The sequence below is a fragment of the Chrysochloris asiatica genome, unplaced genomic scaffold, assembly GCF_000296735.1.
Source record: "Chrysochloris asiatica unplaced genomic scaffold, ChrAsi1.0 scaffold00485, whole genome shotgun sequence".
Taxonomy (NCBI): domain Eukaryota; kingdom Metazoa; phylum Chordata; class Mammalia; order Afrosoricida; family Chrysochloridae; genus Chrysochloris; species Chrysochloris asiatica.
The window spans coordinates 796,423-822,941 of record NW_006409003.1 but is presented as its reverse complement, the minus strand read 5'-3'; the positions used below and the strand labels follow the sequence as shown (position 1 = coordinate 822,941).

General features: G+C 47.1%; 1 protein-coding gene across 1 annotated transcript; it reads left to right on the top strand.

Annotated features, from left to right (window-relative positions):
• On the top strand, positions 1-26,519 carry LOC102823830 (zinc finger protein 599-like). The gene is made up of 6 exons (XM_006877352.1): positions 1-210; positions 355-495; positions 19,301-19,495; positions 21,048-21,174; positions 23,755-23,829; positions 25,312-26,519. The coding sequence occupies exons 1-6, from the start codon at positions 1-3 to the stop codon at positions 26,517-26,519; spliced, it is 1,956 nt and encodes a 651-aa protein (XP_006877414.1).

The following is a 26,519-nucleotide window of genomic DNA, read 5'->3' as shown; positions in this document are numbered from 1 at the left end:
ATGGGGGCGGGTAACACCACAGCTGTGGCTTGTAGAGGTGTGGAACTACATTACCCAGAGGGCACCACGCCGAGAGGTAGCCGCAATGAAGGCCCCTCTCCCCACCAAGATAAGGGCGTTTCCGTGAGCGAGCGTTTTTTGTCGGGGCGGGACTTCCGGCGGCGTCTTATAGGCGGCGTGGCGCCGTGGGCTAAAACGCTGGATTACAAAGTCGGTTTGAACTGCGAAGTCGATGGTTCAGGTTTACCAGCCGCTCCTCGAAAACCCTATACGTGGTCGCTATGAGTCGGAACCGACTGGACGGCACTTAACAACAACGATGTTCACCGGCCCCGGGGTTCTGGAGCCTTGCAGGGGGCCGGAGGCGCGGCGCCCCTGCCCTTCCCCTGCCGCCCGCTGCCCCCAGCCCTGGTCTGCCCGCTGGTTCGAATGGCAACGGCTCAGGCAACGGCTGCAGCCTTCCGGCCCTCGCCCATCGTGTCCCAGCCCTGTGAGGTAAGAACGGGGACCTTGCCCTTGCGCAGGCCTCGCAGACGAACGTCTAACGTTTGCGCCACCGCTGGGACTCGAACCTGCGAAGCTTTGTAGGTACACCCGAGCCCGGCACTTCGGGCTTGAGGGCGAGTCACACCTGGAATGGCAGGTGGAGGAGTTGCCCCTTTCGAGGGTGCTGGGAGCCGTGGAGGATTGTGAACAGAGGCGGGACGCTGTCCGGGTTAGGGGTTTCAGAGCTTCCCGAAAGCTGCCCATTGGGGAGAAGTGATTGGAAGGGAGTCCCTAGGTAGTTGAGTGCTTGTTTGGGATCATACAACTGGTGTGCTGCAGCGCTGTGGCCCAGAGGCGAGCCGGTCAGCTCAGAGTTGGCGCCAGCCAGGCCTGGGCAGAGGCTCAGGGAGGCCGGCTGCCCGTCCAACCTTACCATGGCCACGATCCCGTATGGTTTCCTCTTTCCGCAGCTTCCCACGGCTAGACGGGAATCTAGACGGGACGTCACTGGGCTTGACCCCAACCACGTGTTCTCTGGGATTGTGGCTTGAATCTCAGGAAACCCCAAGCCCAGAGTTCTGAATCTAGGGCGACGGTTATAGAGGGATTCACACTTCTGGCAACCGGTGAAGAGTGGTAGAGGCCTGAAGGATTACCATGGGACCCTGGGAGCCGGGGACAGCAATCTTTCGGTTAGGAACAAAGCGGGAGACGCCAGAGTCCGAGCTACAATGAAGCTGGCCCTGAAGTCTACGGTTCCGGGGTGTTTGGATCAAAAAGGGAGGTGATCGGACCCCGATGTTAACAGGCTCCCCCTGGCTGCAGAGTGGAGAACAGACCATGTGGGAGTTTAGAGGAGACAGGAAGCTGGAGGAGGCTCAACCATCCATGTCAGTGTTGAGGGACCAGAGTGGTGGTTGTAGAGGTGGGGGCGACGTGCGTGGGTTCTCAGTACAGTTAAGAGGGACCAACGGGATTTTGTGACATGGTGGGAGAGAGAGAGAAAGGAAAGAGTCAGGAAGGGCCCTAGAGTTTTGGGTCCTACTAGGTGAAAAGAGCTGTGATAGCGTAGTGGTTACGAATCGGGCTGCGAACCTTAAGGTCAGCGGTTCGAAACTACCAGCTGCTCCGCGGGAGAAAGATGAGGCTTTCTACTCCCGTAAAGATTTACACCCTCGGAAACCCTGTACAGGGTCGCTATGGGTCGGAACCGACTCAGTGGCACATAACAACAACAACAGGTGAAAAGATTGAGTTCCATCGATTGAGATGGGGAAGTCAGTAATCAGAGTAATTTTTATTGGGGATCTCAGATGTATTTATTTAAAGAATCTGGTTGTTTCAGAAACCACTGAGTGGAAGCATCAAGTGGGCAGGCTGGCACACAGGTCTTGAAATCTGGGGAGAGGTTTACGGTGGAAACCTCCACAAGGGGTGGCTAGTGTGTGAGCCATGGTTGGTAGAGCTGTGAACCACGTTTAGGATGGGGTCTTGAGATCGTGGTGGTAATGTTATTTGCAGACCAGGAAGTAGAGGGTGAACGTTAGGACAGGGGCTCTTGCTTGGGCACCTATAGTGGGGGATAGTGGGTGGTACAAACAGGTGAGACAGAGCAGTGGCCATGAAGGTGCAGGGGTTCTGTACGTGACTGCTATCTAGAAGGTCAGCAATTTGAAACCACCAGCTGTTGTTTAGGAGAAAGATGCACCAATCTGCTTCCGTCACCACTGTAGCCTTGGGAACCGTGCTGGGCAGGTAGACACTGTCCTTTGAGTCAGAAGCAGCTTAGCAGCAACAGGTATAGAACACCTGAATTTTGTGGCTAGCTCTAGGGAGTATGGGATATTTCGGTCTTGCTAATGGATAACGAATCGGGCTGCTAACCTCAGGGTCAGAAGTTTGAACCTACCAGCTGTTCCGTGGGAGAAAGATGAGTCCGTAAAGATTTACAGCCTTGGAAACCCTGTACAGGGTCGCTATGAGTCGGAACCGACTCCACGGCACATAACAACAACGATGGGTAAGGTCAGAGGCAAATGTCATCATCTGTGAGAGTCACTGCTTGGCCCAAGAGGTCAGCGGGACTGGACTGTAAATGGAGAGAGGAAGGGGACTGGTAAGGGGGACAGCAGGTGCAGCTGGAGTGGAGAGCACGCGGGTAGTTGAAACCCACAATCCGCATGTGGTTCTGGATGGCTTATGTCGAAGCAAGAATCCGAGGCAGGCCAGGATACCTTTGTAGAAGGATTCAGGGCCGCCCCTTGCAGTGCACACCACTGGAGGTATTGGGGAGTATGCGGGGGCTTCCAGAAGTGTGTGGGATGATTCCATGATCTTTTAGTTCCAGTTTTTCATGAACTTTTTGAGGCTCCCTCAGGATGGATCCTGTTTGAATTTGTTAAGCACTGTCTTCACACCATGTGCCAAGTGACCTGTGGCTAGTTGAGGGAGATGTCCATGGCATGGGGCAGAGAAGGGGCGGTGGCTCTGTGCTGCAGATGACGTGGAGAAGATGATGTGAACTGATAGCCCCAGTACCCAAGTGTTGGGAGTCATAGGGGAGCCCAGATTTTATTGTGTATCTGGAAGACATGATATGGAATATTCCAGGGAATTAGTGGGTAGGAGAAGCTGGGGGCCTGTAGGCCGTGCCCAGAGCTTGCTGTTGTTGTGACGCGCCGTCGAGTCGGTTCCGACCCATAGCGACCCTGTATAGGATTTCCAAGCTTAGATGTTTATGTACCCAGCCGGCTGTTGCTGCTTAGAACTGGCTCTCCAGTGGTTAATGGAGCGTGAGGAAAGAGGGAGATGAGGAGGTGATGGGTTGTGGACACTCAGAGATCAGCTAATGCTTTCCTGGATCCTGGACCTGGGAGGAGTGGGGGCTCCTTGATGGGGCTCAGAGAGACTCCTCTACCACCATGTGATGCTGGAGAACTTTGGACTTAATCCCTCCTCGCTCAGTCAGGCTTTCCCACCCAGCCCTATGATCTCCACTTTCCCTTTTCTCAGGAACATATCTGTCCTTCTCATCTCTGCACTGTAAGCACTGCTTCCTTCCACTGTTCCAGGAGAGGTGCCGTCATTGCCCTGGTTGCATGGTTTGCACTGGCCTCTCATGGCCCAATATCTGTTGCTTTAAAGCCTCACAAGCAAGCACTGAGAATCAGGATTCTTACAGTGAGCTCCAAAGCTTGCCCTCTTCCCAGGATGACTCTGTCTACATCCTTGGCACCTGTGTGCCCCAGACTCTGTTCCCTTCTTCTAGCGGATGTCTCTCCTGGGCTACCTGTGATAGGAGTTGCAGTCTCTGACATGGTCCCTACGTATGCGGGCCATGGTTGTTCTTGCAAGATACTCCTTTGAAGTTCTTTTCTGTCACTTTTTTTCTTTCTTTCTTGTGGTCTGTCATATGTGAGTTGCTCTAGGCCAGTGCTGGCCACTCCTCTGTTCTGTCTTTCCCTGGTTGTTGTAATTAAGTGCTGACCCATAGCGACTCTGTATAGGATTTCTGAGGAGCAGCTGGTGGGTTTAAACTGCTGACCTTGTGGTTTGTAATCCAGTGCTGATCCCACAGCGCACACCAGGAGTCTGATCCCTTAGGGCTTACGTTATTCAGGTCCCACTGATGAACAGGACTCTAACTTCAGGAAATGGGCTCAGTGGGTGCCTGGCCCTCTGAGTGGCAGCTGAGGAAAGGCAGGACATTAGGGCTGTGTTCACAGTCAGACCCAAGACCTGTTCTCTGTTCACCTGTTTTGGTGCAAATACCAGTGACTGTACCTCAGTTCTGCCTTTTGCACGTATCCCTAAATGGTTCTTGAACACTAGCTTCTGAGTGTGAGCAGGTATCCCTGCGCTTGGATACAAACTTCTCTGCAGCACTCCCATGTCACCAGGGGCCAGGACCCCAATGAAGACCATCTGCAGAGGTTAGTTGGCTAGGCGGTGCTTCACCCCCCCTTGCTTTCTTTGTCTTCTGACTCCTCAGAGTCCCAGGTCTGCAAAGCATCCCCTTCCTCAACCCGAATCCAACTCCCTTGTTCTGAGAACAGTCCCATGACACATAGTTGCAAAAGGCCCCTAAAGATCAAGGCACTTTGCCACAATTTCTGCTTTCAGGTTGTTGGTGTGGAACAGAGAATGCAGAGACACTTTCTGTTCAGAGTATTTCTGTAGGAATAGTGTCACAGCCTGGGACCCCAAAGTTAGATGCATCAGCCCAGAATCATCTCTGTGAGATATGTGTTCCTGTCATGAACGACACTTTGCACCTGGCTGAGTTCCCAGGAACACATTCTAGGCAGAAGTCATACACATGCAGGGCATGTGAGAAACAATTCTGGCTGAGCACAAACCTTTACTACCACCAGAAGGGGAGCACACTGGAGAGAAATCCTTCAGCAAAGACATGGACAAGTTCCCCTTTGTGACTAGTTACAGATACCATGCGTCAGAGAAATCTTTCCCAACCAGAGGGAGCCTTCTTCAACCCAATTCCACTCCTCTCCTATAGGGGTAAAACTACACAGTGGTGCCAAGCGTGGGGAGGCCTTTCACAGTGGAAAAACTCATTACAAGTGTGGTGGGTGTGGGAAAAACTTCAGCTGCAAATGCACACTGTTCAACACCAGCAAATTCACACTGGTGAGGCACTTTATGAATGCAGTGAAAGTGGGAAAGTCTCCAACCACAAACATACACTTGTTCAGCACCAGCAAATTCACACTGGAGAAAAACCTTATGAGTGCAGCAAATGTGGGAAAGCCTTCAGGTTAAAATACAAACTTGTTCAGCACCAGCAAATTCACACTGGAGAAAAACCTTATGAGTGTAGTGAATGTAGGAAAACCTTTGGGTGCAAATCCAAACTGGTTCAGCACCAGAGAATTCATGCTGGGGCAAGGCCTTATGAATGTGGTGAATGTGCAAAATGCTTTAGCCAGAGCTCCATCCTCATTCAACACCAGAGAATCCACACTGGAGCAAGGCCTTATGAGTGTGCCGACTGTGGGGGATACTTTAGACAAAGTTCAAGCCTCATTCAATACTGGCGAATCCATACTGGAGCAAGGCCTTATGAGTGCAATAAATGTAGGAAATGCCTTCGGCAAAGCTCCAGCCTCATTGAACACCAGAGAGTTCATAGTGAATCATGGCCTTATGCATTCAGCAAATGTAGAAAACCCTTTAGCCAAAGCTTTAGGCTCATTCTACTCAGAGAATTTACACTGGAGAAAGCAGCGAATGCTTTAGCCAAAACTTTGCCTTTATTCAACACCAGAAACTTCATACAGATAGCTGCCTCCTGAGCGTAGCTGACGTCAGATAGCTTTCATTTAGTGTTCTGTTCTACTCCAGCCCCAAAAATGTCAGAACTCAGATTGGTTTTATGAATGCAGGGATGTGAAAAATCCTTCAGCTGGTGATCTAACCTCATTCAGCCCTGAAAAACTGATCTTACACCCACAGGCAATGTGCTGCCTCATTGTTCAGTATTATAGCACTAGACACTGGGAAGGAGCCATCTCCCTGAAGTGGAATCTCAGATACCCAAACGTATGCATTGGGGAGATTCCACCATGACTTTCAGAGATACCGGAAGTTTTCAGGAGCTATATTACATACTCTCACTGCTGGAGTTGTGTATGTCCCTCTCAGCTTCCGTGGGGAACACAGTGACTCTGTAGGAAAGCACAGGACTATGAACCACATGGCCATCAGTTCGAGCCCACTAGTTGCTTTGCCATTAGTCTGAAAGATGAGACTTTCTGCTCCTGCAGAGATTTTTAAAAACCTCAGAAGCCCTCTACAGCACTTAAACTCACCAGCACTTAAACATCAACCAGCTTCTGTGGCAGAAGTCATCAATTTCTCCACCTGGCCGGTCCCCACAGCGTTTCGCAGTCCTTCCTACATGTTCAGGAAGACATAGACATGCTCTCTCCCAGGCCATGGAGAAAAGCACGAAGAGTTTGAGTCCTTGAGGTGGGGGTGGAGTCTCATTTCCTTCTTTCTGACTAGTCAGGGTGTCCCAGTTGTGGCCAAGAGGACTTCATGGCATGCGTGGTCTCAGGCGACACTCATCATGAATTTTTCATCCTCCATGTCTTCAATCAGGAAACCATGTTTCACATTACTTGCAGTTATGCAATAAGAAAGCTCTTTGTTACTGTTAAGTGCCATCGAGTCGGTTCTGACCCATAGCAACCCTGTATAGGGTTTCCCAGGAGCCACTGGTGAGCTTGAACTGCTGACCTTGCATTTCAAACACCTTTGCAGTCTGGTGCATTAGCCCACAGTGCCACACCAGGACTCCCTTGGTTGTCTAAACTACCCTTAATCTTGAGGATCCTGTTCACCACGTGCAGTGTGTTGGAAACAGAATTGGACACTGCTGGTACAGAGGTGTGCCTCCCAGGGCACAGTACAGGGCAGAGACCTCCTCCTCCTCCTAGCTTTGGCGTCGTTTACATCCCTGCCTGAAGACTTCTAGGGTAGACCACAGGAGTGAGTGTCTTATAAGTCTCTTTTTACCCTGTAGACTCCACTTTGTTTTTTAATGCTTACTTATTTTCTGACATCTCAGAGTCATTTGTCTACGAGAATTTGCCATATTCTGGATTTGCCTTATTACACACACACACACACACCTCAGCCCAGCCTGGGGATACCCCAGATATATGCTAGGGTCACTGTGATCGTCGTGTGATGCTAATACACTTTAACATAACGTGGACCCACAGGTGCCAAAAAGGAAAAGGTGTATGACAGATCTGAGGCATACAACTCTGCTTTGCAAAATATACCTGTTGTTGTTGTTGTTAGCTGCCCTGCCATCAAGTCAGTTCCGACCCATAGCGACCCTCTATAGGGTTTCCAAGGAGTGGCTGGCGAAGCTTGAACCACCGACTTTTGCAGTTCAGACTGACTGTACAGTCCAGCACATTAACCCACAGCACCACATCAGGACTCCAGAATACACCTAGGATCTGTAAAACAGGATGGAGGAATTGACACACCACAGTAGGTGTAGTAACACAAACACAAGTCATCCACAGAGATTTATGAGACTGGCACCTGACCAGGAAAGCCCTGAAGTCTGGGTAGTAGCCACACAGTCCTAGTCCCTGTGGCCTGAGTGTGATGAGACAGCACATCCTCCGGTGGAGAGAACAGCCCTCCGCATCGTCTCTACAGGGTTACTAAAGTGCTGATACGGCTCAGAACAGGGAGCTAAGTGCACACCTCGTCAGACCCTGCAGTCACGGTAGGACGGAGCTTTTCCATGCAAATCTTGATGTCTAAGGGGTCAAGCAGCTCTCCCAGGGCCTCAAGGACAGGGAAGTCTAGGAAAGGATCTCATGAACCAAAAGGTTGGCAGTTCAAATCCACCGCTTGCTGCATAATAGAAAGATGTCTGCTACCATAAAGCTTTGATCTCAGGAACCCTATATAGGGTCACTATGAGGGCAGTGGTTTGGATTTATATAAGGTGTCCACAGAAATCCAGGCAGGGCTCTTTTCAGAGGCAGCAAAGCCCAGTCTTTGTCTTTAGAACCTGGAAACATTACTTTCCATCGTCCCACGCCACTCTGCTTGACCATTGTCCTGGAGACTGGGGAAGATGCAGACTAAAATTACATTACTCATATGGCTGGATTCACCCTTTCACACTAGTCCCTGGGACAACATCAGGCAGAAAAGGCCTTTCTGGGAGCCTAGAGGTGGAGATAGGCTTTCCATCTAAGTGGTTTCTTATCAAGAACAACTTGTTTGGTTGTGGCAGGTCAGCCCCAACTGCACTTAGAACCCAGGACCCATTCCTTGCAGTTCCCACTTCCACAACTTTGTATGAGCCCTGAGCCCCCAGAACAAAGGCCTCCAACCAGGGTTCCTGGGAAGGCATACCCTAGGCCTAGGGCACCATCTGAATAGAATACACTGAAACATGACCATTCACCTGGCAGTTTGTCATACTGTGTTTGCTCTGATGGTGGCTACGATGCCACCCGTATTTAAAATACCAGCAGGGTCATCCCTGGTGACTAGGTTTCAGCAGAGTTTCCCGAGTAAGTCAGATTATGAAGAAAGAGAGCCAGGCTACTTCTGGATGTTCGGCCACTAAAAGCCTTATGAGTAGCAGTGGAACGTTGATAGATGGAGATGCTGGAAAATGAGCCTTTCAGGTTGGAATACATGGGAAGGCACTCAAAATGCAACTGGGGAAGAGCTGCCTACTCAGAATAGCATTAACCAATAACGACATGAAAGGAATAAAGCTTTGAGGACCTTCAGTTGCGGCACAACTCAAAATGAGGAGAAATAGGTGCAAACATCCATAAACAATTGGAACACGGAATGTATGAAGTACGAATTGTGGAAAATTGTAAGTTATCAAAAAATGAAATAGAAAACATAGAAGAGATCAATATCCTAGACATTAGTGAGTGCAGTAGACTGGTACTGATTATCAGCCGTGGCTGATTATGCCAGGAAGGACAGACTAAAGAGGAGTGGCACTGCATTCATTGTCAGAAAGAACATCTCGAGATCTATCATGAAGTACAACGCTCTCTGTGATAGGATAATATCCATACACCTACAAAGAAGACCAGTAAATATACCACTATTATTCAAACATACCCATCAACCACCTAAGCCAATGATGATGAAATTGAAGAATTCTATCAACTTATATCAGCTCAAAGAAGATAAAGCCAAATATTACAACAAAATGTGCAAAGATCTGGAATCAGAAAACCAAAAAGGAAGAAGATGCTCAGCATTTCTCAAGCTGGGGGAACTGGAAAAAAAATTCAAGCCTTGACTTTCGTTATTGAAAGATTCACTGGGCAAATTATTGAATGATGCAGAATGCATCAAGACAAGATGGAAGAAATACACAGAGTCACTGTACCAAAAGGAAATGGTTGATGTTCACCTGTTTCAAGAAGTAGCATATGATCAAGAGCCAATGATCCTGAAGGAGGAAATCCAAGGTGCATTGAAGGAATTGGCAAAACACAAGGCACCAGGAATTAATGGAATAAAAATGGAAATCTTTCAAGAAAGTGAGGCGGCAGCACAGGACGCGCTCACTCATCTTTGCCAAGAAATTTGGAAGACAGCTATCTGGCCAACTGATTGAAAGAGATCCGTATTTGTGCCCATTCCAGAGAGAGGTGACCCAACAGAATGTGGAAATCATCTGACACTCTCTTTGATATCCCATGCAAGTAAAGTTTTGCTAAACGTGATACAGATACAGCTACAATTTTACATTGACAGAGAACTTCCAGAGGTTCAAGCCAGATTCAGAAGAGGCCGTGGAATGAGGGATTATCATTGCTGATGTCCGATGGATCTTGGCTGAAAGCAGAGAATATCAGAAAGATGTTTACCTATACTTTATTGACTACACAAAGGCTTTTGATTGTATGGATCATGACAAGCTATGGACAACATTGCAAAGTATGAGTATTCCGGAACACTTAATTGTGTCGTGTTCATGAGGAATCTGTACCTAGACCAAGAAGCAGTTCTTTGAACAGAACATGGGAACACTGAATGTTTTCAAATTAAGAAAGGTGTGTGACAAGGTTGTATTCTTTCACCATACTTATTCAACCTGTATGCTGAGCAAATCATCCAAGAAGCTGGGTTCTATGAAGAAAAATGTGGCATCAGGATTGAAGGAAGACTCATTAACAACCTGCAATATGCAGATGATACAACCTTGCTGAAAGTGAAGAGGACTTAAAATACTTACTGTTGAAGATCAGTGAGCACATCCTTCAGGATGGATTACATCTCAATGTAAAGAAAACAAAAAATCCTCACTACTGGACCAATAAACAAGATTCTTATCAATGGAGAAAAGATTTTAGCTGTCAAGGACTTCATTCTTCTTGGATCAACTATCACCACTCGTGGAAGCAGCAGTCAAGAGATCAGACGACGTATTGCACTGGGCAAATCTGCTGCACAGGAACTTTTTAAAGTACTAAAGAGCAGAGGTGTCAGCTTGAGGACTAAGGTGCTCCTAACCCAAGTCATGGTATTTTCAGTATCCTCATATGGATGCAAAAGCTGGACAGTGAATAAGGAAGACCGTAGAAGAATTGATGCCTTTGAGTTGTGGTGTTGGAGGAGAATATTGAAAGTGCCATGGACTGCCAAAAGAACCAATAGATCCGTTTTGGAAGAAGTGCAGCCAGAGTGCTCCTTGGAGGCCAAGATGGCCAAACTTCGTCTCTCATACTTCAGACATTTTGTCAGGAGAGAACAGTCACTGGAGAAAGATAGAATGTTTGGTAAGGTGGAGGGTCTGGGAAGAAGAGGAAGACCCCGCAACAAGAAGGATTGGCCAAGTGGCAGCATCGATGGACTCAAGCGTGGCAACAGTGGTGAGGTTGGTCTAGGATCAGGTAGTATTTTGTTCTGCTGTGCATAAGGTCGCTATGAGTTAGTACTGACTCGATGGCACCTAACAACAACAACATCAACTTCTTCAGTTTGACGTTGATCAAACAGGCAATCAAGATATATACTGATAATTACTGGTGATTAGAATGTGAGGGCTGGCAACAGAGGAAGGATCAGTAGTTGGAAAATACGCCTTGGTGATAGAAGTGATGCTGGAGATCACGTGATAGAATTCTGCAAGAGTAATGGCTTCTTCATTGCAAACACTTTTGTAAAACAACATAAAAGGTTACAGTACACATGGACCTCACCAGATGTGTAATATGCAGGAATCAAATTGCATCTGTGAGAGAAGAGGTGGAAAACTTCAATATCTTCAGCCAAAAGAAGACCACGCAGGGGCAGACTGTGGAACAGATCATCAATTCCTCATATGCAAGTTCAGGCTGAAGCTGAAGAAAATTAAAACAAGTTCATAAGAAACAAAATAACCTTGATGATATTTAAAGACCATTTCAAGAATTGATTTGATGCATTAGACACTAATAACTGAAGACCAGAAGAGTTGTGGGATGACATCAGAAGAATCTCATACTGGAGGAAGGCAAAAGGTCAATAAAAAGACAGGAAAGAAAGAAAAATCAAAATTGATATCAAAAGAAACTCTGAAACTTGCTCTTGAAAAGAGAAGCAAAAGTGAGTGGAAGAAGTGAAGAAGGGAAAGAGCTGAACAGAATATTTTAAAGAGTAGTTTGAGGAGACAAAGCCAGATAGAATGAAATGTATGACGATCTGGAGTTAGAAAACCAAAAGCGTTAGGGCACACTCAGCCTTTCTCAAGCTTCAGAACTGGAAAAAAAACAACAACCCCAAAACAAAAGAAAACAACATGCTTTGACTTCCAATATTGAAAGATTCTATGGACAAAATATTGAATAACACAGAAAGCATCAAAAGAAAATGGGAGGAATACAGTCACTGTACCAGAAAGGAACAGTCGATGTTCAGCCATTTCAACAGGTCGCATTTGATCACGAACCAAAGGTACTAGTGAAGCAAGACATCCAAGTTGAACTGAAGGCCTTGGTGAAAAGTCTCCAGGAACTGACAGAATGCAAATTGAAGTCTTTCAATTTAGCACTGGAAGTACTCACCCTATGCCAAGAAATTTGGAAGACAGCTACATGGCCAAGTGATTGGAAGAGATCCATGTTTGTGCCCATTCCAAAGTGAGGTGACTCAATGGAATGTGGAAGTCATCCAGCAATATCATTAATATCGCATACAGGTAACATTTTGCTGAAGATTATTCAAAAACTGTTGCAACAGTATATCGAAAGAGAACTGTCAGAAATTCAATCCAGATTCAGAAAAGAACATGGAATTAGGGATATCCCTGCTGACATGAGATGGAGCTTGACTGAAAGCAGAGAATATAAGGAAGATGTTTAAAGACTTTGTGTACATCATAACAAACCATGTATAACGTTGTGAAGAACTTGTATTCCAGAGCACAACCTGTATGCTGAGCAAATAATACGAGAAGCTGGGTTCTATGAAGAAAAACGTGGCATCAGGATTGGAGGAAGACTCATTAACAACCTGCGATATGCAGATGATACAACCTTGATCGCTGAAAGTGAAGAGGACTTGAAACATTTACTTATGAAGATTAAAGAGCACAGCCTTCGATATGGATTGCATCTCAATGTCAAGAAAACAAAAATCCTCACCACTGGACCAATAAACAACATTCTTATCAATGGAGAAAGGATTGAAGTTGTCAAGGACTTCATTCTTCTTGGATCAACTATCAACACTCGCGGAAGTAGCAGTCAAGAGATCAGACGACGTATTGCACTGGGCAAATCTGCTGCACAGGAACTTTTTAAAGTATTGAAGAGCAGAGATGTCAGCTTGAGGACTAGGGTGCGCCTGACCCAGGCCATTGTGTTTTCAATAGCCTCATATGGATGCGAAAGCTGGACAGTGAATAAAGAGGATCGTAGAAGAATTGATGCCTTTGAGTTGTGGTGTTGGAGGAGAATACTGAGGGTGCCATGGACTGCCAAAAGAACCAATAGATCTGTTTTGGAAGAAGTGCAGCCAGAATGCTCCTTGGAGGCCAGGATGGCTAAGCTTCGTCTCTCCTACTTTGGACATGTAGTCCGGAGGAAACAATCGTTGGAGAAGGATGTCATGCTGGGTAGGGTGGAGGGTCAGAGAAAAAGAGGAAGACCTCCAACAAGATGGATCGGCCAGGTGGCATCATTGATGGACTCGGGGGTGGCAGCTGTAGTGAGGTTGGCCCAGGATCGAACATTGTTTCGTTCTGCTGTGCATGGAGTCGCTATGAGTCGGTTCCGACTCGATGGCACCTAACAACAAACTGTGCTCATGTGGAACCTGTACATAGACAAAGAGGCAGTCTTTAGAACAGACTAAGGGGATCCTGAATGGTCTAAAATCAGGAAAGGTGTGTGCTAGGTTGTATACGCTCACCATATTTAATAAATCTCTATGCTGAACAAGTTATCCAGGAAGCTGGATTATATGAAGAAGAATGAGGCATCAGGATTGGAAGAAGACTCATTAACAACCTGTGATACGCTGATGATACAATAACCTTGCTTGCTGAAAGTGAAGAGGAGTTAAAATAGTTCCTGATAAAAAAGACTACAGCCTTCAGTATGGATGTACATCAAGGTAAAGAAAACAAAATTCCTCGCAACTGGACCAATAAATAACATCACGATAAATGGAGAAAAGATTGAATTTATCAGAGACTTCATTTTGCTTGAATCCTCTATCAATACTCATGGAAACAGCAGTCAAAAAATCAGGCAATGTATTGCTTTAGGCAAATCTGCACAAAATCTCTTTAAAGTGTTAAAGATCAAAGCTGTCAGTTTGAGGGCTTTGGTGCTCCTGACCCACCTCATATGTGTGTGAAAGTTGGACAGTGAATAAGGAAGACCACAGAATTGATGCATTTGAATTACGATGTTGGAGGAGGATTTTAAAAGTAAACAGGTTTCTGTTGGAAGCAGTCCAGTCAGAGTGCTCCTTAGAAATCAGGATGGTGAGAACAATCCCTAGAGACGGACACCATGCTTGATAAAGTTGGCAGAGAAACAGGAAGATCCCCAACGACACAGATTGACGCACGGGCAGCACCAATGGGTCGTACGTAACAAGAGTTGTGAGGATGGCACAGGACCAGGCAGTGTTTCGTTCTGTGGTGTTTAGAGACTCTGTGAGTCCAAATCAAGTTTACAGCACTTCACAACAACACACTGAGGCTCAGCGTGTGATGCCTAGCCCATGCTCATGCTGGATCAGAGCCACACGACGCAGCAGGTTGGCTGAGCCCACAGTGTCAACTCCACCACCGTTGTCTGTACACCAGGGAGGGCCTGATGGAGGTGGCTGTGCACGTTCTTGCCCATCGGGACCCTCACAGCCATGTTCTCAGTGCCGCGGATATGGAAGATGGTGGTGTGTGAGACCTATGGTCCAGACATTTAGATAGGACCCCAGCTGTAGAACTCTTGTCATTAGATCACAGTTATTTTTCAAAATAGTCAGAACTAAACCCATGTAACAGTCCTGAATGCACATTAAGTAATAGGTGCTTACTGTTCTCGCTCTCTCTTCCTGGGAGGAGGAATGCCCCTCCTTCAGCCCCTGTGCTTCCTTTTGGGATCCGTAAGTAATAAGCTGCTTTGTTTCGCTGTCTTTGTGCACATGTGATGAAATTGTACCTTCAATCAAACACCTTAGGTTATTTAGGGCACTTAGAGCATTTCAGTAATGTCCTTCTTCAGGAACTAGCCCCTCCTGATAACATGTTCGAAGTAGGAGAGGCAAAGTCTCACCATCCTGGCTTCTAAGGAACATTCTGGCTGTACTTCCTCCAAGACGCAACGGCACTTACCAACAACAACATAGCATTAGAGGTGTGATATTGGAGAAGAACATTAAAGGTACCATGGACTTCCAGAAGAACAAACAAAGTTGTCTTGGAAGTACTCCTTAGAAGCCAGGATGGCAAGACTTTTTCTCTCAAACTTTGGACATGTCACCAGGAAGGACCAGTCCCTGGAGAAGGACATCGTGCTTGGTAAAGTGGAGGGTCAGTGAAAAAGAGGAAGACCCCCAACAAGATAATTGGCACAGTGGCAGCAGCAATGTGTTCAGGCTTCACAAGAATTGTGAGGATGGTGCTGGTAGAGGCTATGCATAGAGACACTGAGTCTGAACTGACTCAGCGGCACGTAACAACGACAACAACATAGGCTACATGCCAGTGGTCTCACCTTCTGATGTGTCTGGGTTGCTGCAGACCTTTTCTTCAGTTGGCCCTCATTCACCTACTTCTGTCCCTAATTCACTAGTTGTTGTTAAGAGTTGTTGAGTAGGTTTCAACTCAAAATGATCTTTGTATAGAGTTTCTGATGAGGAGCAGCTGGTGGGATTGAACCGCCAACCTTGCAGTTAACCTATAGCACCACATCAGGACTTCAGTCTAGTCATCTCTTTTGTTCTGGGAGCCACGGATGAGCAAATAAAGATCTGGGAGATTGATTTCCCTGCTGACCAGAAGAGGTTTGCTGAGCACCTTAGTGGAAATGCCATGTGAGAAGACACAGCATGTGCGAACCAAGGTCTTGCAGCTGACCTTTGGCTTGTGGTTTGTGTGTGGTGGTATGGGTCAGTGTGTCATGACCCAGACGTTTGCTCAGGGAATCCACTGGACGCTGAATCCACGTGGTTGACATGGCCCTGACTCTTGAGTTTTATGATCATTTTCCAGATCCCCAAAAACCCACTGTTGGAGTCAATGGTGATTCATAGTAATGCCCCCATAGGGCTTCCAAGGCTGTAAATCTTGTACAAAAGCCCACGTTCCCAGACAGTGCTGGTGGGTTTGTATTGATGACCTTTAAGTTAGCAGCCAAGCACTTTAACCACTGTACTACCAGGGCTTCATCTTCCAAAGACACCAGGCGAAAACTAACACCAACATTGACTTAGGACTTGTGTTTGCCAGTGGAACCCTCCTGAGATGCCAGGGCCTGCTTGGGGCAACACACAGGGTGGAAGGGCAGTGGTGCATGTTAAAGCCATTGAAATAAATCATCTACAGGACCTGGTGGTGCCATGGTTAAAGTGCTTGGCTACTAACAAAAGGTCCTGAGTTAGAACCCAGCACTCGCTCCCTGGGGGTGGCAGCCTGCATCCGTAAGTATGACACGAGGCAGTCCAACTCTGCCCTGCAGGGGACCTGGGCAGCCAGCTGTGTTCAGGAAATGAAGCCGCTGCTGTCCATTACAGGGACTCCAGGCACAGCAGGGTCAGTGCACTGCGCAGGTCATTTCCAAAACCAAGATTTGTGGCCACCGTGTGTCCAACAGCAAGGGCTCACTTGTCACATTTCAGCCATGTGGCAATATTTCAGACTTTCTCATAATGCTGTTGTTATCAACCATATACAGGGTGTGGTCTTTGTGGTTAGCAGTCCATTGTTTACCTCACAGTGCCACATCAAGACTGATAATGCTGTTGTCCACGTTTTTAGAAAATGAGTCAATGTATTGATTTAAAAACTGTACTGGTCTTAGGGTTTCCTGAGGAGGAAATAATGATTGATTTCCTTGTCTCGAAGACAAAACAGAACTGAGAAGCAAGAGAGACCTTCATTGTCAGTGAACAAAAAGGAGCATATTCATAACCCATTGGGTTGGATTTACAAGTAGAGTACAAAAAGTGAAAATGGTCGAGTGAAAGAAAAAGGAGGCAAACATGTAGATTAGGCTCAGGAAGGTGGGTGTGGCACCGGCCTCATTGGAAGGTCTTGGGGAGAGGCTGTTGCTATGAATCGGTTGGATTTGCTGATTGAAACTGAGAAGAAAAAGGTCCAAACATATCAATGGATAAACTATAACTATAGGTTATTCAGTACTGTTGAGTTGGTGCCGACTCATAGCAACCTTGTGTCGGGTTTCCCAGGAGTGGCTGGTGACCACTGCCACGTGAAACTGCCCTACGGCACCACACCAGGACTCCACTAGGGTACTGGATGGAGTCACCTGATCAATCTCTCCGCTTGAGAATAAAACAGTATTCATAATTTGTTTTCACATCATGTCTCCCCAAGTCAAGTCAGAATTAAGACTAAGTTATAGAAAGTTGTCTTCAAACTTGCCTGAGTCTTCAGAGACATTCCCTAGTATCTCCTTATATTGCCCTAGGGCAGAGACTGAGAAGGGTCCGTGGAGTCTTCTCAGTCTCTGACCTAAGGTTCAATATAAAGGGTCTCTGTTTCTCCTAGCTACTTTTCTGAGAGGAAATATCCCTGACTCTGGCAATCTGTGGTTGGGGTTGGGGATGTAGTTATTCCCTGATCTTAAGATGTGGTGTGGTCCTCTAGGTAAAGTTGAGGGACAATCAAGTTTGACCTAGGGGTTGAAATAGGGGAGATGAGGAAGTAGGGGGAGCAGGGGCCTCCCTTTTCGCAGAGGGAGGATTATATTGTGGTTGGTCTGGGTATCCGCTACCAGAGAGGATCAGAAGAGGATGTCACCTTTTGTTCCTTGGGTTGGGTGGTAAGAGGTGCTGTTGGCTCCATCAGTGGTTGGTGCAAAGGATCCACCAAAATATCATTTTCTTCTTCTGGTTTCAAGACAAAAACCTTAAAAGAATTTTCTCTGGGGTCACCAAACTTAGATTTAGCTTTTAGGTCTGAGTCTTGATATGAAGTCCTGAAAATTTGGATTTAAGGGCTCTTGTCCCACTTATGTTCTCTTTTGTAAACTCGATCCAGCTGCAAAATGGTGTTAAAAGCTCGGCTCTCACTCTCTGGCCCTTCTCTTGATTCTTTAGGCTGTATTGGGGCCAGACAGTGACTCTGCTTTTGCAGTCTGGCTCCCACCTGTCTTCTCAGGACACTGAGTTACTCCATAGATGTCCAGATGTCTATTGCACTGAGCCTTCAACACAATAGGCAAAAAAAAAATTCACATACACACACGTTGAAAGATGAAGGCTCTGCTCAGGCAAAATTAGAAGTGATGTCAGGCCACAAGAAAGGCCAAGAGAAGGCCGTGTCTTACTGCGCAGAGAAACTCAAGAATAAGGATGTCTTGGCAGCTGCGTGTTCATGTCGGCAGTGGTCATAAGGGTCTCATCAGGGTTCTTGGAGCCTAAGGAAGGGGATTAAAACAAGTCCCAACAGTGGCCAGCTGTTAAGGTGTTGGAGGCCGCTGAGCCTTCAGTGGAGAGTCCTTTGTTTGTCTTTCCTGAACAAGAATGATCAGGTTAAATAGAAAGGGTCTCACGTGAGCAAAAGATTTCAAGATTTATTGAGAGTAAATGATATGGCCAGAGATGAGGACTTTTAGGCAAGGCAGCCCCCTGTCTCCCTGAACAGAGGCTTCGATGGGATTTTAAAAGATTTTAGATGGGAAAAGACAAGTTTATTCACAGGGATAGGTGGGGATTTCCAGGAAGTGACCTGTTTAGGAGGTGCCATGCTAATTGGGTGTGTACACAGCAATTCTTCAAGATGGATTACATCACAAAGGCAAAACTTATCTTGGGGTATCCAACATATGTGGTTGTACAAGACTCTGATTCAGACCCTTCCCAGGGCTTGGTAGACTCTTCTGCCCCAGCAGAAGGCTTGTCCTTTAAAGTCACGCCTGGGTAAATCAGTCTGGCCTGTAAAACATCTTACAAGGAAGTAAAACATGGATTTTTTATTGGTGCTCTTCATTAATGGCAGGTCCCATCTTACAAGGGAGCAAATTACAGAGGTTTTCTGGGTGGTCATTTTGGAATGGCATGCCCCAGGATGCGGCTGCAGCCTGAGCATGTCTTTACACAGCTTTACAACTGCTCAAGTAAGGAGAAATCCTAACGATTTCAATCACAAGACGTCAGTCAAGAAGTGCCTCATAGTCCATCCTGATTTCGGGGCACCCTTTCCCCCCCTGTCGCAGCTCTACGCTTCCTGTGAGTCGAATTCAGCTTCTTGACGTGGAGGAACTTTGGCGCTCAGGGATCGTGATCGCTACCCTTTGAAGACGCCTCCAAGATCTTTATCCCTGCGCACTCAGGCTTCCAGACCCAAGTTCAGGAGACCAAACCGGAAAGACCATTTCACTGGTGGTGGAGTGCAGAGCGGAAACTACTCTTACCCAGAAGGCTGTGCGTGGTGCGTGTCGTGCGCCTGTTTGTTAACGACAGGTTATGAGCCAATGAGAATCCAGAGTGCAGGCCGGCGTCTGGGCGGGATCTGATGCTGGGCAGGAAAGGAAGACGCCTCTACGCTGTGAGGCCGCCGACAGAGTTCACCATAGCCCGAGGTGTCTGCCTCTCACAGCCGCTCTCACAAAGGCTCCATGGCGCTGAGGGGCTCAGCAAAGGTAAACGGGAGACTCCCCAGGCCGGCGCGGCCCGTATCCCTCTGGTCCCGCTAATAGCCATTGGGGGGACGCGATTTCCCGGTGATTCGCCTCTCCGCTCCCTGCCGTTGAGTCTGGACGTCCGGCGGTGGATGGGTCCGCAGTCCAGATTCGTGAGTAAGGCGTTTCCCCGCTTCTGGCAGCCACTGGGATGTGGAGGGTTTCTAAGGAGCGGCTGGTTTGAACCGCTGACTGTGTGGTTCACAGTCCAGTGCTTGTCCTACAGCGCGTCACCTGGAATAAGGAGGGAAGAGTACGGGGCGCACTGTGCGTTCCGACGGAGCGCCTGCCTGGGGCTGTCACCTTTGGAGGGGACAGGGGAGTGCTGGTAGCGCGCGGGTTAAGTACCCCCCGGCCGGTTAAAGACCTGCTGTGGGTAGAGTCTGTCATGGCGACCGTATAAGACAAGCTCCGGGACTGCCAACCTTAAGGTAGACAGTTCAGATCCACCAGCTTTCAGTTCCCGTAAAGATTTACAGCCTTGGTTAAGGCTGTACCAGGGCACTGTGAGGGGGAATGGACGACACTGGGTTTGTTTTCATCTTTACCATCACCAGGGGTTTTATTTCACTCTTGGGTTCTAACCGCAAACCTTACATTTAGTAAGCAGCTGAGTGCTTAGTTCGATCTTGGTCCCCCAGGGTTCCTATCATTACAGCCTAGAAACCCAGGTGAAGTGCTTCTCCTCTATCACATTGGCCGCATCCACTCAGCAGCATCTAACAGGGCGCGTGGGCTATGCACGCTGCCAGGAAGGAGTAGCTCTGGCCAGGGTGATTATTGGCACTCACCCTAGGGAGATTCCATCCCTTGGGCCATGCACTAAGAGGGTTTACCTGTCAATCCCAAAGAACCGCTCCTAGATCGAAACCACCAACCTTTTGCCATTAGCGCTCCTCTGTAGTTACGGGTACTAAAAGAGGTTTATTTAAAGAATAGCGGCAGGGGAGACGTGCCAAAGGCCGCATCATCTCAAGCTTACGGCATAACATTTATTTTATAAGGAGAGAATTTTTTATTGAAAAGGCGGGGTTTGCTACTTGCGTGTCACCTCCATCTGCCTTTTTTTCTCATGCTGCGCATGCGTGTGGCGTTCATGATGGAGTTTAAGATGAACTGCTTTGCAGAGATGCCTTGACAAGATGACCGGTTTTGTGTCTGTGGTGAACACTGGTTAAGGGAGAGTACGGGCGGTGGAATCAATTCTGATTCATAGCGACCTTGTACAGGGTTTCTAAGAAGCATCTGGTGGGTTTGAACCACCAACCTTTTGGTTCACAGTCCAGTGCTGATCCTACAGCGCCTCACCAGCCCTCTGCTGGGCAGTTGATTAGGGAAGGGAGGGCTCACAAGCCCTGCTGGGTTTAGGTCACACAAGATCATTTTTCCCCCCTATTTTATCTTGTTTATATTATACCTGCCTGACAAGGAGCTACATTCTCTCTTGTCCCCATCCGGTTCCTGTTGTTTATATATGGGAGTTTATGGTTTTATGGATCTTTTCCCAATGCCGCTGCTCTGCTTCTCCAGTAATTTTTCTCAATAGTTTTCCTCTTAGTCCCTTCCCCTAACAGAGCTAGGGTCTGGCTTCTGAGGCCTAGGTCACTCTGGACCATCACACATGACCAGCTATCAGACTGATACAGCTTCTGTTTCACATTGCAGGTGTCTGTGACCTTTGAGGATGTGTCTGTCACCTTCACCCAGGAGGAGTGGGGGCAGCTGAGTCCCACACAGAGGTGCCTATACCAGAAGGTGATGCTGGAGACTTGGACGCTGCTGACATCTCTGGGTAAGAGGTCAGCTTTCTTCTGTGTCGGGACTGCAGACTTTAGGCCACGCTATCTACTCCCTGCAGTGCCCACCCTGTTCTGGTCCTTCTGCCCCAGTTTCCCTGTGTCTCCATCTATTGTTGGGTGAGAACTACATACAGCTCACATCAAAACTGAGGTCATACGGGCATACCTCAGGTACTATGGGGTTGGTTCCAGACCACCCAATGAAGCAAAATCGCAGTACAGTGAGTCATACAAAATTATGTTTACCTAATACTGTAGTCTTTTCAATAGCATTATGGGAAAGTTTCAATAAGAATGACAGAGACCTGAAATGAGCACTTGCTGTTGGAAGGGGCACCAGTAGATTGGCTAGTTGCAGAGTCTTCACTGTCTGGAGGGACCATGTAATGGGATGGGAGATGCTATCAAAGGAGGTGTGTCTTAACTGAGAAGAAGGCTGTTTGTTGGGGCAGGTCCCAGGCTGTCTTGTGGACCCACAGGCAGATGCTCAGCTGGGCATCGTGAGATGCTGAACTCAGGAAGTCAGACTATCCCAGCTGGGTCCGATTTTCAGTCGGTAAAGGTAAATACAGGGACGGAAGTGAAGAGTCCGGTTACGTGGCAGGGATCGCAGTTAATTTCAGATTAAGATGTATGTGCATTGTTGAGTGAAAAACCAATCTGCTTTGTAAACTTCCACACCACAGTGTTGCTGTTTCCCCTGTATGGGATATAGTATTCCCAAGGAGTGGCTGGTGGGTGTGAAGTGCTAACTTTGAGATTCATACCAACCTGCTTATCTCATAGCACCACACCCGAACTCCTAAATCACAGTAGAATAAGGGGGGGAAGTGGTCTCTAGTCCTTACTTTTGGTCTTCTCTCTGCATGCGGATAGCAGTCTTTCAGGCCAGCAGACCATCTTCATATGTATAGAAATGTACTTCCCTTAACATCTACCCCAGTTCCCAGGCACAGGCGGATTTTAGCCCCAGATCCTCATTCCTGATTCCCATGAGTATGACTGGCCTACCTTGCTTGGGTCAAGCACTCCATCGCCTAGGATTGCTGACGGTGATAGCACTTGAAGATGACTTCAGGAAGTGACTCCAAGGAGGTGTTTGCCATTGTTGCCACCCGTGGTGGTCTCTGTTCAGAGGCTCCTTTCCTACAGCCCAGCCCAGGCCCTACACAGCCATGGTAGGTGAGTGTGAGCAAATGGTGCAGGAGAACAGTCAGAGAAAGCCTGTCTTTTCCTTCCCTCTTTTCTGCTTGCTCTTTCTTGTTTAGTGAGAGGTTTCACTTCGTGCTGATTCTGTTGTTCGGTGCCATGGAGTCAGTTCTGACTCATAGCAACCCTATGTAGAGTTTCTGAGGAGCAGCTGGTGGGTTCGGACTGCTGACCTTGTGGTTCAGTCTAGTGCTGGTCCTACAGCACCACACTAGGACTGGTATTTAGGATCTCTGAGTAACAGAAAAAAGATGAAGCTGGTCATGCGCCATCTGCATGATCATTGTTGCAACAACTGTGGGTTTAATTGTGGTTGAAGTGAAAGTTTACACAGGAAATGCAGTTCTCATTCAGCAATTTAGACACAGATTTTGACTGCTGTCCTGCAATAGGTCAGCACTGCCACTTTTTTTCTACTCCTTCCTAATGTTTAAACTGTGCTTTTGGGTAAACACTGCCCTTTAGGTCTCGTATACAGTCGATTGTTCTGAGGAGCGGGTTCATCGCGGGTTTTACCCTTCACTTTCTAGGCTTGCCTTACATAGCTGAAAGGTGATCTGTGGAACCCCAAACTTAACCATACTTTCCATCTACAGACCATGTCTAGCCTTGTTTATGAAGCTGAGTCTTGTTCTACCTTTCTCTCCCACAAGAGATATAGAGTGGCCAATGGTGGCATTCAAGCATCATCTAGTTGTTTTGGTCTCAGGTTAGTGTAAAACGGTGGCTTAGGGGGTCCATTAGTCCTTAAGACTAATTATTTCCCTTAGTCTTCGCTCCCGGTGGAAAGAGACCAATTGTTGTAATGCTACTTAGTACTTTGGGGACTATAGCCTAGCATTGGATCAGTCACAGGGTTACGCTAGCCTAGCATTGGATCAGTCACAGGGTTACGCTAAGTTTTGGAAGTAGATCACCAGGCGTTTTTCCTCATCTTAATCTGTAAACTCAGCTGGAACCTGTCCACATGAAGGGGGACACAGCTTCCAGCAACATAGCAACACTCAAGCCAGCACAGTAGGATAGACAGGGCCTCTGTAATCACGGTAATTGCCCTTTCGCCCTGAGCAGGCCACAAGCAAAGTTGTTCAGTTTAAAGAAGTGCAGATAGTATTCCATGAGCGTGTCCCACAGCTGCAGTGAACAGTTCGCCTAGATGTAGTTAGACAGCTAACACTGACCTTGCTTCTGTAGCCTCTGATGATCAAGAATGGTTATTTGTCCCACTGGTTTCTGGGTCTCAAGCTATTATTTTTTGCTTAGCCTCATTCTAAAGTTTTCTTCCTGTCTCAAACAAGTTCTTTTAAGTTTTACCAGAATCTAGACATTTTTTCCATGAACAGGAACATTTCTTCCAAAACCAGATCTGATCTGCCGACTGGAACATGGGCAGGAGCTGTGGACAACAGAGACGGGCCTTGCTGAAAGCACCTGTGCAGGTAGGTGAGCCACCACACCCCCAGGTTGGGGTCACGGCAGCCTATGGAATTTCATGTGGGTTTGCCCCTCACCAGCCTTAGGACCCTACACTCCTCTGTTGAGAATGTACACAGAAAAACATACACCAATGTACTCAACTCTACATGTACAATTGGCATTTAATACACCATGTAAGTAACACATATTACATGCATAGGAAACTAACACAAAAGGGGGTTGGCATGCTTTTAAATATATATAATCTAGTATATAATGCACGTATTTATTTTCTTCCTCAACAGACTCATTACCTCCTTAGCTTCAGGTGGTGGTGGTATGTCATGGAACCCATGCTGACTCATAGCTACCCTGTCTAATATTTCCGAGGGTATAAATCTTTATGGAAAGAGCTCGGGTAGCGGAGTGGATTATAAGCTGAGCTGCTAACCGTAGTCAGGAAGCTGCCTTAGAACCTCAATACAGGGTCGTTATAAATCGTAACCAATTCGTGGCACACACCCACCAAATAATGATGGGAGAAGAAAACCTCATCTTTATCCCACACAGCAGCTAGTAGATTTGAACTGTCAACCTTGCAGTTAGCAGCACAACTCGTAATCCACTCCGCTATTGTCAGTCTAATCCTACATAGATAACATCATTCTTGGTTGCTTTTAAGACTTCAGGGCTACAATTTCAGGAATTGATCAAGTCCCCGTAGAAAATGTGGCATCCACTCACTCCACAGGGTTTTCAGTGGATTACTGAGTTTTACTTTTGAGGCTTGAAACCTTTAACCTTTCCTTTAGTAGTCAAGTATTTTACCAATTTATACCATCCAGGGCCTCCGTATCATATGTTTATGCAGATGATGCACTTTCCACGTCTGTTTGCCCCTCATAATCATGCTCTGCTGATTTGTCTTACAGCAACATATACCAAATAAAGGACCAAGTAGTGCTTAAGAAAATGCCTTACTGGAGGGTGAACAGTGGGCAAATCAACATAGAAAGCACACATTATTTGCATAAAAGCAGTATATAGAGAGGCTTCAAAAAGATTGTGGAAAAATGGAAAATGCACTTTTACTAACTTTTTGAAGCCCCCTTGTATAATAAGATAGGCTAAATTTAAGCTAGTTGTTATAGCAAATAAATGATAAAATACCATGGTTCAAGGTAAGGGTGTGGAGGAGGCCTGTCTGGTTGGCCTGTAATGCCCCTCCCACTATTTCTATCTTACTCCTCAGTTAGGGCTCAGGGGCCACCTCCTCTGGGCGGCCTTCCTGCTCACTTCCTTTCTCCCCAGGTCCAAGTCAGGTGGCCTCTTCCAGACTTCCCTTTAAAGATGTCAAGAGTTAAAAACAAAAGAAGTAACTTCGCAAACCTGAGTGTCATTGCTGTCAAACACACCATCTCATCCTCCTGTGGCTCAGGTGGAGATTTGGTTCTTTCCTGTTGATGTCTCTCATGAGTCCTTTTGTGTTTCATATTCCGTTTTAGGTGACAAAACACAACCCAAGACCCGACAGTCTGCTTGTCAGCTGGCAATGGCTGAGGGAGCCACACTCCAGGAACGACTGGTTACAGGAGCCTCAAAGATCTCCAGTTTAGTTCAAACCAAGAGACAGAAAGCACCACTGGAAAAGCAAGAAAGGCACCTGCGGGCACGGGTGACAAGGGTAATGCTCCCGAAGAAGACCCACTCAGGAGATGCTCACCTTGAGCAGGGCTTGGAAACACCAGCTGAAGATACTTTGATGCAAACAGAGAAGAGCCCCTACCAATGCCAGCAATGTGGACGAGCCTTCAACAGAAACAGTCTCCTTATTAAACATCAGCAAATTCACACTGGAGTGAAGCCCCACGAGTGCAATGAGTGTGGGAAAGCCTTTCGTGAGCGAGCGGACTTGGTTCGACACCTAATGATCCACACGGGGGAGAAGCCATACAAGTGTATCGAGTGTGGGAAAGCCTTCAATCGCAGCTCCTACCTCACCCAGCACCAGCGAATTCACACTGGGGAGAAGCCCCACGTGTGCAGTGAGTGTGGGAAATGCTTCACCCAGCACTCCAACCTTATCAAGCATCACAGGATCCACACTGGAGAAAAACGTTTTTTGTGCAAAGCATGTGGCAAAGCCTTTTGTGACAGCTCTTCTTTATATCGACACAAAAGGATTCACGCTGACAAGAAGCCATACGAGTGCAGTGAATGTGGGAAGGTCTTTGCCCAACTCTGTGCTTTCGTGGGCCATCAAAGGACCCACAGTGGAGAAACACCCTTTGAGTGCAAAGAATGTAAGAAAACCTTTTGCTTCAAGTTTTCCTTAACGCAACACATGCAGAGCCACACTGGAGAGAAGCCCTTTATATGCAGTGAATGTGGGAAGGCCTTTAGCCTCAGGGTCAGACTGAGTCAGCATCAAAAGATCCACACTGGGGAGAAACCCTACCAATGCCACGAATGTGGGAAGGCCTTTAGTTTCAGCTCGAAACTCAGTCGGCATCGAAAGATCCACCTTGGCGAGAAAGTCTTTGTTTGTAAGAAATGTGGAAAGGCCTTTGAGCAGAGGGCTTACCTTAATCGGCATCAGGTAACGCATCGTAAGGATAGACCTTTTGAATGTAACCATTGTGGGAAATCGTATGCCTCCGAAAGCCATCTTGTTCAACACCTGAGAATCCATACTGAAAAGAAATCCCATTAA

Coding starts and splice junctions, on each gene's coding strand:
- LOC102823830 (XM_006877352.1), top strand. CDS start 1: ATGGGGGCGGGTAACACCACAGCTGTGGCTTGTAGAGGTGTGGAACTA. Junction 496..19,300: donor TCGTGTCCCAGCCCTGTGAG/GTAAGAACGGGG, acceptor TGCCTCTCACAG/CCGCTCTCACAAAGGCTCCA. Junction 19,496..21,047: donor TGGGTCCGCAGTCCAGATTC/GTGAGTAAGGCG, acceptor TTCACATTGCAG/GTGTCTGTGACCTTTGAGGA.